General features: G+C 43.1%; 1 protein-coding gene across 1 annotated transcript; it reads left to right on the top strand.

The window, feature by feature from the left end:
• The first annotated feature begins 3,440 nt into the window (after positions 1 to 3,440).
• Positions 3,441 to 11,151, top strand: LOC149366442 (amine sulfotransferase-like). The gene is made up of 2 exons (XM_089559136.1): positions 3,441 to 3,732; positions 9,552 to 11,151. Exon 2 carries the CDS (start codon positions 9,565 to 9,567, stop codon positions 10,510 to 10,512), a length of 948 nt encoding a protein of 315 aa, XP_089415262.1. The 5' UTR covers positions 3,441 to 3,732; positions 9,552 to 9,564; the 3' UTR covers positions 10,513 to 11,151.
• The last annotated feature ends 494 nt before the right edge of the window (positions 11,152 to 11,645 follow it).

The following is an 11,645-nucleotide window of genomic DNA, read 5'->3' as shown; positions in this document are numbered from 1 at the left end:
ATGCACATCCGCGGCACACAGAGCCCCAGCTGTGTTCTCTTCGTTATACTCAGTGGCAGGTAAGCCCGTTGGCATGCGACAGTTGCCAGCAAAGGATATACCGGTATAATGAAGCAATGGCTATAACGAAGAAATCTTAGGGTATATTCCATTTCGTTTGAACAATGTAAAATTGCATTATTCCTTATCTGCTTTTTATTCCGTGGCTAATATTTGTTAGGTAATCATTTCGGTATTTCTTGCTCGATATATCTTGTAAGAAATGTACTTAGTAACTTAATACATATTAAGCCTAATTCTAGAGCTCTCCCCATACATCATACCTCGGGCAGTTTTAGAAAGCTGAGCGTGCGCATAAGCGTGCTACGCAGCGCAGAGTACTTCCGTTATGCTGTTTGCAAGCATAGGTGGTCTCTCAGCTCCCTGCACGTGATCATGACCTGCTTTATTGCGATAACAGCCTTGGCCGTAATTCTCTACGGCACACTCAGCGCGAAATGAGCGTACACTAAAAAAAAAAAAACGGCACTCACTTGACCGTACGTTCAATACATAGGGCCGCTACCACGGCAGCTCCGACATCCGACTGTCTCTCTGCAAGAATATCCACAATACACCTCGCGTAATTAGGCCGTATTAGTTGTAGTAATGGGGCCACAGCAGATGCAGTAACCGCCTTATGCAGTCCCCTCGAGAGAGAGGGCCTTTTGAGAATATTTCCGACTAAATTGATGGAATCAATGAAGAGAGATCTGCCGCAATCTTAGCATAATGGACATAGCTCTTCTTAAAGCACAAATGACTGAGAAGGCATAGTAGTAGCGCTAAAAAACAAGGACGAGGGTAGAAGAAAACAACACAGGCGCTGGACATCAACTGACTTTATTCTCGAAAAAACCACGAATTTATAGGTGACATTCAGGAGGAGAATAATCAACAATCGAATCGCATGCGTGAGAGCACTTCACGATACAGGATATGTTAAAATGTTTTGTACACAGATAAACATTTGGTTTGCTTACACACGACTGCCTTTCCATGTGAATAAGAAAGGCTTCCAATACCTCCCATTCCTTCTGGTCTGCATTTACATAAACCACACGTGTCTGCTCAAAAAAGGGGTACAAGTCTTTTCATTATGCTTACATTGTTTGCAGTGTGCCGCCAAGTGTCCAGGGCCCGATATAGCAGCTGCCAGATTCTTGTGCTCTATGAGGCGAACATTGATACAACGGCCTGTCTGGCCGATGTAGCATTTTCCTCAAGATAGCGGAATCTGATAGACCACATTGTTCCTGCAGGCCATAAATGGCTTCCCATGCTACTACTATTATGCCTTCTCATTCCAAACACCAACTAGCCCAGCTTTCTGCCTTCACTGCAAATCACTGCACCTATGGTACAATTTTACCTCACCATGCGATCGCACTGTAGCAGAATTTCATTGGCAGTAAAAGGCGCTGAAACATACTGCAGAAAAACACCCGGCACTAAAAAGTAAATACGACAACCACACTGAGTTTCATCCCGGTGGTTCGAAGATACATTAACTCCGTAGTGGAGTCGTATGAAGTGACGTCGGAAGGAACAAGCTTTCGTGGCGGAACACATTATTCACTGCTGAATGTTTTGCCTCCTTTGCGTATGTAGAAAACTAATGAACGTTAAATTTATGAAAGCGGAATTTGCGTAAACTTCATAAAAGAACTCACACTGTTTCCACCCTACAAATGCAGTCACAGCATCAGTCGGTGGTATCATAGAAAACAAACATATCGCTTCAATACAGCGATGAAAGGGTTGTGATGAAAGTTCTGGCTGGTCCTGAGCAATTTCTGAATTACGGACGAAGAAAGAACGCACGTCCGGTTTGCGCATGCGCGAGACTGGGAAATAAAAACGTAAGCTCTCTCTGCAAAGATTACAGCAAACATTCAGTACACAGTGGGCTGAGAGATGAATGGCGGACTGGGTTGGACATTGAATGAGCTACACCTTGTGAAACCCATATTAGGAGAACGGAACATGCACACTCTAAGAATGTTTCATTGACAGTGTTTTATTTATAGTTCGCATTGAGCACACTCACATTACTCACCGCTCCATTGTCGCAAAACAAGAACAATCCGCATTAACACTTCTTTTAAAACTAGTTGGTGCGTACTTGAACTGGTGAAAAAATAGCTCCAATCCATGGAAACCACAAGAAGGAACGAAGACGAGACACAGCGCCCGTCTCGAATTACGCGGATAAGTGTTCGCTCATCCGCGTGTAGTTAGAACATTGTTAATGCCTACCAGTTTCTTATTCAGATTCCTTTATAAAGTTAGTGTGTGTATTTAAGAAAAAACTGAAGATTCTTTTCCCCCCGGTTAAATTTTTTTGTCTCCCTTTTTTTAGGTGAATGTGCATATTTTGAAATGTTTGGTTTACTGTTAATTGATATTTATTATCGTATATCATTAACTATTTTCTATTGTGAAAATGTTGCTATTTGTTTTTTCTCTTTTATCCGTTCGGCCACTGTTTCCATGATGGGTTAATTGGGGTTGGGCCTTGTCAGGAGGCATGCTTGCTCTACCACCTTTAGCCTCACCTCAAGGGCATATTGAACATAATATGGACAAATAAACATACTACTACATACTATAAACCATATTTTGTTTTCAAGCTAACAAATGTAGAAAATAATAAAAACACTTCGGCAAGTTTACAACCAACACAAGATTATTATCCCAGTTTCCCTCATAAAATAAATATCTTGCCAGAATTTTCTGCACTTCTTGCTTCATTAACAAGCAAACTGGTAAACAAGTTTCAAAACACTGTAGCGCAACCAAAGACGAGGACAAAAATGAACAGAAGGGACATCACGAGCGCAGTGATAAAGAGCTCGCTTTTTTGCGAACGCGATAATGTTGTGCAAAACTCACTACGTGTTTTTGCTGGCGTACAAATGTGCTGCTTGAGAGCAATAAAGTTTGTTGGAAGTTGGCTCTCGTGGTGTTCCGTCTGTTGATTTTTGTCCTCGTCCTCGGTTGTGCTACAGTGTTTTGAAACTATGTCCTACCAGCAAGCCCAAAAGTCCACCCTACTGCCAAACAATCTATACCGTCTAGAACCTTTTTTAGTTCTTCCCAAAAAGGGAGCAAATTAAATGTTGCGTTTCGCAATTGATAGCCTTGGTTGCTTTTGTGCCACAAAACACAGCACACACACGCTGCCGCTTGTTATCGCCAGCTGCAATACAGAGTGCCAGAAAGAGTTGACCTTTTTACCTGTACAGCCAACGTTCCTCTTTGGCGATGCTATGCGAACAATTTCCGGAACAGATGCCGTACAAACACAGCTGCATGGAGCATAATTGAACATGGCTGGAAGCAGGCTTGATATTTTTATACATATTTCCATTGATATTCGCCTTTGGGGCAGCGGCGTCTAGCCAGCGTGGACGTCCCTCGTATCTTTCTGCTGTTGCTTCAGGCCAATCGCAACGCAGTCGCACTAAGCGCCGGTGACGATCAAGCTGGAAGCGTGCGTGCCAACGAACGCTAGAAGCAGGCTGGCCACCCTGGTGTCCCTGTAGGTGTCGGCTCTGCTGTGGCCTGCTGCATCGCCATCACGTGACTTCATCGCTTCTACACAACAAGCATTGGAAACTCTTCGGCGCCACTGGGCAGCGGCGACAAGCCATCGTGCACATCACTGGTATCTTTCTGCTGTTACTGCTGGTTAGTGAACAGAGTGTACTATCATTTCTTCTTTTGTAGTTGTCGCGGCCGCCAAGTTGGCTGCAATTTCTTGGTCGCATCCAGTGCTTCATTTTCCTGCTTTTTCTCATGTTCGTTTCCCTATCATAATGGCACCCACACTTTAGGATGTCGAAGGACTGAGCCAAAGCTAGAGAAGAAATGAAAGCTAAGCTGTCAAAGGTAAAAGATGAAATGAAACTCGAACTGAAAACTTTTCGTGAGTCCATAGAATGGGAAGTAATGAACGAATTGCGTGAGATTAAGAGTGAACAGGCTTATTTGCGGGAAACCATTGAATTTGCTCATGGTGACATAAAAGACCCGTCAAGTTAGGCAGATGGAGGAATTGCCAAAGCCAGAGAGCTTGCAGGTGAACATGAAGTGCTCCAGAAGAAGCGTGAGGATCTGGAAATCAGAATTCTGGATGCTGAAAGGCGCGTTGTTCATTCTGAACAGTATTCTAGGAGAAACAATCTTGAAATCAGAGCAGTTCTGAAACATGAGAATGAGTCTACTGCTGATTTAATTTAAAATACTGGCACGGCAATAAGCGAACCTCTCCTGGAACCGGAACTCCAGGCATGTCATCGTGTACCAATAAGGAATGCGGACACGCCCAACATTGTTGTGCAGTTTCGATCTCGGGAAAAGCGCCACACTGTACTCAGGAAGGCTAAGAAAATGCTCCTGACCAACGATGACATCTAACTTAACGACCCAGCCCCTGTTTATGTTAATGAGCATCTCTGCCCAACGGAAAAGAAACTACTTTTCATAGCTACCAGAAAAAACTACTATCAAAACTCGAAATCCGCCTGGCCGCAGAACGGGAAGATCTTCATGAGGCGGACTGAAAAATTTCCTATCGTACCGACTATATTCGAAGCCGATGTCAGCAAGATTTTGGCAGTGCCAGCCGATGACACAGCAAGTACGTCAGACACAAGTCTAAGAAAGCTTTTTTTTTTTGGTTGCTACTCTGTCTGAAACAATAGATTACCACGAGTTTGTTTTGGCTCGCGCAATCCATCTGAAAAATCTGTCCTCTAATTCAGCACTTCATCTTAAAGGTGCACTGAAGAGGATTCTGAACTTCTCTTTTTGCCGCGGGAACTCGATCTACACGTTCCTAGCATTCTTAGAAACTGCAACTTATTGCCCTGTATGGCCGATTTCCCTAATTAAATCGAATTAAGGTCCGGCTTACGCCCTTTTTTTTGAATTCTGCCTCGTACGATGGGCGGAGTCGACCAACGCGTAAAGTTCCTTTCAGCCAGCCCCGTGGAGGCTTTGCTTTCGCTTTATTTTGTTTTTTAGGTTTCCATGAATAAATTGTTTCTTTCGCAGATAATATAGCCGCAAAATAAGCCCGCAGAAATAAAAATACGCGCGGACTATTTGCTACTACGGACTACTACGTATTACTCCACCGATGGCAGAGCGGCAAGCCGCCACGGGACTGGGTGAAAGGCACTCCACGCGTTGGTCGACTCCGCCCACCGTACGAGGCAGAATTAAAAAAAAAAAGGGCGGGAGCCGGCCGTTAATTCGATTTAATTTGGGAAATCGGCCATACAGGGCAATAAGTCGCAGTTTCTAAGAATGCTAGGAACGTGTAGATCGAGTTCCCGCGGCAAAAAGACAAGTGCAGATTCCTCTTCAGTGCACCTTTAACGCTCTCTCGGCTGGCAACAAAGAGGGCGACATAGCTTTGTTTATGAACCAGTTTTCTTTCAAGTTCACCATTCTAATGTTGTCCGAGACCTGATACCAAGATGGTTGCAAAATGTTGGAAGTGCCTGATTACGAAAATTTCGTCCTAATTCGTACCAATAGGCATGGTGGCGACGTCGCTATCTATATTGATGCCCACAAAAAATGCCGTATTCTTCCAGATTTCAGCGGGATAAGAGAAGATTATGAGGTTCTGATGGTGCAAAGCAGAGATGAAATAGTATGTGTTCAGCATCATACCACTACTGGTAACTTTTTGCAGTTTATGAGCTTTTTTGAAGAGTTATTACTGTATAGTTTTGTACACAAGTGTCGTCTACTTTGCGGCGGTGATTTCAATATCAATATTTTAGAACAAAGCATTCTTGTCAGAGATTCTAATGTGCTGTTAGTCTCTGCTGGCTACGTATGTTTAATCAGCACGGCAACTAGAGTAACGTGTGCTACCTCTACTGGAATAGGCTTTTTATTACTAACATTGAAGCCGATGTTGACATTGTCGGCCCGTTAGCGTCTGATGTGAGCGACCATGGTCCTAATTTTGTTACTTACCAAGGGGAGGTACGTAAACGGAGTAATAAAAAGAGCCTTTCTTCGTGCAGCGTATTTCTGAAAGCGCTTTGAAAGCATTCAAATGTGACATTTTTAAGCACGATTGGTCACCTGTTACGTGCATAAAATGTGCAGACGATGCGTATGATGCTCGTATTCGGCAGTTTTTACATATCTACAAGAAGCATTTTCTTCACGCATGAACATATAAACGTGATAAAAAGTAAAAATCGACATTGCCACTTTTTTTTCCGCACGCCCTCGGAAGCGACACTAAAATTCTTCAAACAACTGCGGAATAAACTAAACTCTTAGTTCCGTAGGGCTAGAAGCCGTACTATGAACGACAGTTTGACAATGTTACCCCTCAGCACACTAATATTGCCTGAAGAGTAATAAATGATGTCTTGGGCCGTCATAAGGGCAGCACCGTGCCCAAAGCAATAAACATAAATGATCATGAAATAACATGTAAAGCTCTTGCGGATTACTTCAATAACCCCTTTGTGAACAGCATCGCTTATTGCTTGAATGGAGCCAGTACAGACAATAGTGAGATCAGTCTGACACAAGCTGCGAATAGTGCATTTATACAGCCGACTAATGAATCCATAGTTTGCAATACATTCATGAGCTTAAGGAACAGTAAGGCTTTGGATATTTAAAATTCACAAATAAAACCAATAAAGCACAATAGGCTTACTGTCCCCTGTGCTTACGCACATTTTTAATTTGGTAATCGACTGAGGCAATTTTTTCCTTGCCATGAAAGCAACCAGGGTATATCACTCATTCATAAAGGAGGTGACCGAAACGTCGCTTCAAACTACAGGCCCATTTCTGTACTTCCAGTTTTTTCAAAAGGATTAGAAAAGTCAATTTTTTCGCGAATAATAAAGTTTTTCGATAAAAACAATGCTCTAACAGAATCGCAATTTGGCTTCAGAACCGGAAGGTCAACTGAGAGTGCATTGCTGACACTGAAAGAAAACATTTGCAGAATATAAAGAAAAATGTCTTTACGCTTGGCGTGTTTCTTGATTTCAGCAAATCATTCGATTGCTTACATCATAATATTCTAATAAAAAAAGCTATATTCATGTGGGATCCGTGGCAAGAAATTATCACTATTTGAAAGCTATCTTTGCAGCAGAAATCAGGCTGTATGTATCCATAATGAAACTTCTTACTTTCTACCAATCCGCCCTGGCGTACCACAGGGTAGGGTGCTGGGGCCCCTACTTTTTAATGTTTTCATTAATCACATGGTTAACATAGACAACATCATTCAGTTTATTATACATGCCGATGACACTACTGTGCTTGTCTGTGGCCGTAATGTTGAGTGTCTCATAGAAGAGTGTAATGTTGCTCTAGAAAAATTATCAACCTGGTGTCGCTTAGACCGACTTCAATTAAATGCAGCAAAAACCAAAGCAATAATGTTTCGTGCTAAGAATAAAGATGTACACCACAGTGGCATACTAAAATTTGAAGGCCAGGTTATTTATATTGTCAGCAAACACAAAACATTAGGTGTGTATTTTTCGTCTTACTTGACTTGGGATGACCGTATTGAACACCTTAGCGAAAACTTTTCTTTGATGCCATGGCACTCAGCCTCAAAAATGTAAAATTATATTTTATTATGCATTGTTCCAATCACATTTAAATTACTGAAGTTTAGTTTGCGCAACAACTGCAAAGACTAACATTAATAAATAGTTTATAATACAAAAAATAATTCATCATCTTGCAAATCTAAAAAAATCGAATCAAAAACTGGTTTGGTTTGGTTTGGTTTATGGGGGTTAACGTCCCAAAGCGACTGAGGCTATGAGAGACGCCGTAGTGGAGGGCTCCGGAAATTTCGACCACCTGGGGTTCTTTAACGTGCACTGACATCGCACAGTACACGGGCCTCGAATTTCTCCTCCGAAGAAATTCAACCGCCGCGGCCGGGATGCCTTCAAACCACATTCTATCATCCGCGTAAATAACCTATACCAGTTTCGACTTCTTCAACTAAAGTATTTTCCACCACCCATGTCAAAAATTATTCATCAACTTTGGCCACCTTAGAATTACTCCAGTCTTTAATGCACACACTAAATGAGGATGTATGGGTCATGCCATTTCTTTGTAGGAACTATAAATTACAGTCTTCAGTTCATAACCTTCCGCGTACCTTAAACGCAATTCAAAACACCACTGGTTATCAAAGACTGCAAGTACAGAACTACTTTGTAACCTTGTCAATACTTGTGTACTATTAATATCATTGTTATTTATATTTGCTGTGTTGTTAGCTCGGAGTGCTACTTGCGTTTCCTTCATTTCTTGAAAGTGTGTCATGTTCAGTTGCTCAGTTGTCTGACGATGCGAGCGCCAGCCAATGTGTGTGTGTGTAGACATAACCCATGAAACTCATTGTATTACGCCATCGTCAATCTTCATTCGCACTTTCCCTTTCCTACCCTTCCATTTCACCTGTATGGAGTAGCAGGCCAGGGCCATGTTACCACCGGCCGACCTCTCCACCTTTTCCTCTCATTAAAATTCTTTCCTCTCTCTCCATCAGCCGCACATTCAAACAACTTCTTCTCTGACCAACGTACACCTTACCACGTGTCGAGGGAACTTTGTACACTATGCCGACCTCGCAAACAACAAACGGTGATACATCCCTGACACCACAACCACTTTTTCCTTCGTCGTGCCATGCTGAGACTTCCTTTCAGTTAAAGGGCATAGCCTCGATAGCTTTTTCGCGGCTGAAATTTTGATTCGATCAACATACCTGCCAGCCTCATTCTTAATCCCGCGCAATAGTCGATCAATGCATGATATCGCGACCGGACTTGAGCATTCTTCTGTATTCCCGCTTTTGTCTTGGCACTTAACCCACCTAACAACATCCTAGCTTGCTCTGCTGATCACGTGACCTGGGTAACCACTTTGATTTAGTCTTTCCACCTGATACTCAGCGCTTACATTGATGAGATGGTGACAAGACTGATACAGCAGACTTCAGGCACGGCACAGCGATGAGATCCTGGATGGTGTTCTATTATTGCGGTGACGCAAAATTCCATTTAACTTTTTTTTGCTGACTGCAGACGGCAAACCCAACAAAGATGGTACGGGTTCTTTATCAATATTTGATCCAGAAACTAATTCGCCTTCCTTTGGAGTCTCATGCCTAAAGTTCCAGCCCAGTTCTTCGATCTTGTCTGCCACGTAACCAAAGAATAAATATCCGGGAAGAGCGGAATAGAGACGGCTTGAAAACGTTCCGAAATGTCTGTGAGAGGGCGTCTGCTCTGTAAGTTACTCTTCTTTTGACTCCAAAACAAGCCGGTCTTCGATTACACCATGTAATACGTAATATAAGCATCAGTTACACTATTATGTGCAAAATGTTTAAATCTGAGTTCTCGTAGTTAAGTAGTGTCTTTTGATTGCCTTAATACCTTAAGACATATTCTTTGCTTGCCTTCTGTGTTTTCCAGGCGAACAACTAACATGTCCAGTGAAGACGACAATCTCTGGCAAGAGGTGGACGGAGAGCGCTACAACGCAACGTTTGACCCAAACAAGATACGGGAAGCCCTTCAGCTGAAACCTCGAGAAGGCGACATCATCCTGATGGGATATTCGAGCTCCGGAACACACTGGACGGCTCAAATGATTCAGCTGATCTGTTACGAAGGACGCAGTGCTCGCACTTATGAAGAGTTCTGTTCGAGGATTCTTTTTCTCGAGAAATCGGGCAGGAAGGTAGATGAAGTGATGTCTACACCTCGCCTGCTTCGTACCCACCTGCGTCCGGGAAAAGTTTCCGTCACCCCAGAAGCGAAATATGTGTACGTTGCCCGAGCTCCGTGGGATGTCGGCACGTCAGTCTACGAGGCATGGGGAGCACTTCCTGGCGTGCCTAAGTTTTCGTCATTCGGAGAGTTTTTGAAAGCTTTTCTGGCAGGAACGGCGGTCATGGGCGACTATTTTCAACACCTGCACGCCGGTTACGCGAGAAGAGATGAGAAAAATTTCTTCTTTTTCACCTACGAGGAGGCGTCGCGAGACTGTGAAGGCGTTCTTCTCCGCCTGGCAGAGTTTCTCTCCCCCAACTATGCCGGGATTCTCCGCGAGAACCCGGAGTTGCTTAGGAAAGTCGTTGGCCAATGCGACGCCGAGTTTACGAGAAAATTTCTCCAGCTTCCCAAAGAGAAGTTTATCGAGCGAGCGTACAGCGACTCAACGCTTAAATTTGATGCCGCAAAAACTGCGGCGGAAATTCGACAGAATACTATCCATTTCGTAAGACGGGCTAAAACAGGCCGATGGGCGGAATCCCTTCGCAAGGATCAGCTAAGACTCATATTGGACAAGATAAATGAGATCCCAGAGGGGAAATGCGTGAGGGATATATGGAGCGAAGAGTTTCTGAAAGTTTCAGAAGCTGCACTGTAACACGGTCGTCTTTGTATCTGGAACTGAGAATTTGGATAAAAATGCCGTAAGCAGCTTTATTTGAAAAAAAAAGGCAGAGGCACGCCTTGCGAAAAGTGTCCACAATTTCAAACCTTTAGCTGTATGTGTGTGTGGAAATAACTAGAAGAATAAAAATGGGGTGGAGCGCATATGGTAGGCTCTTAGCTGTATCTTACTGGTATTCACCTATGGGGCAGAAATGTGGAGGCTAACAAATAGGGTTCAGCTTAAGTTAAGCACAACGCAGCGAGCTATGGAAAGAAAAATGATAGGTGTAACGTTAAGAGACCAGAAGTGGGCGGAGTAAGTGAGAGAACAAACGCTGGTTAATGACACCCTAGTTGAAATCTAGAGGAAGACGCGGGCTTGGGCAGGGCATGTAATGCAAAGGCAAGATAACCGCTGGTCCTTAAGGGTAACGGAGTGGATTCCAAGAGAAGGCAAGCGTAGCAGGGGGCGGCAGAAAGTTAGTCGGGCGACTGAGATTAAGAAATCTGCGGGAATACGGTGGCCACAACTGGCGAAGGACAGGGTGAATTGGTTAGACATCCCTACTGAAAAAAGTTTTATGAGGCAATAAACTCATACAGTTTATCCTACAAATGTCATAGAGTTCTCATACAAATCACATAAAATTATCATTCAAATGTCATTCATTTCTGTGAAATCATACAGTCATCATTGAGATATCATAGAATATCATACGAATTGCATAGATTGTATGATATTCTATGATATCTCGATGATGACTGTATGATTTCACAGAAATGAATGACATTTGAATGATAATTTTATGTGATTTGCATGATAAGTCTATGACATTTGTATGATAAACTGTATGAGTTTATTGCCTCATAAAACTTTTTTCAGTAGGGATGGGAGAGGCCTTTGCCCTTCACTGGGCGTAGTCAGAGTGATGACGATGATGATGATGTGATTAATTTTCAGTGAATCGGCAAGAGCGTAGTCCCGCATAGCGTTCTTTTGTTTTATTAGTGGGAAACATTATATGGATCGTGAGAAGCAAAACCTATCACCGGAAGTTGTCCGCAGATCGCGTCCTCAGAACGTGTACATCGAAACTGGCACCACGTCACGTGAAGTCATAATCA

This window comes from Amblyomma mixtum, chromosome 1, assembly GCF_055824585.1.
Source record: "Amblyomma mixtum isolate Tamu chromosome 1, ASM5582458v1, whole genome shotgun sequence".
NCBI lineage: Eukaryota > Metazoa > Arthropoda > Arachnida > Ixodida > Ixodidae > Amblyomma > Amblyomma mixtum.
Note: the sequence above shows the minus strand (reverse complement) of the source record. Positions and strands in the feature narration are given on the sequence as shown.

Bases quoted from the DNA above. Each gene is read 5' to 3' on its own strand.
- LOC149366442 (XM_089559136.1), top strand. From the start codon at position 9,565: ATGTCCAGTGAAGACGACAATCTCTGGCAAGAGGTGGACGGAGAGCGC.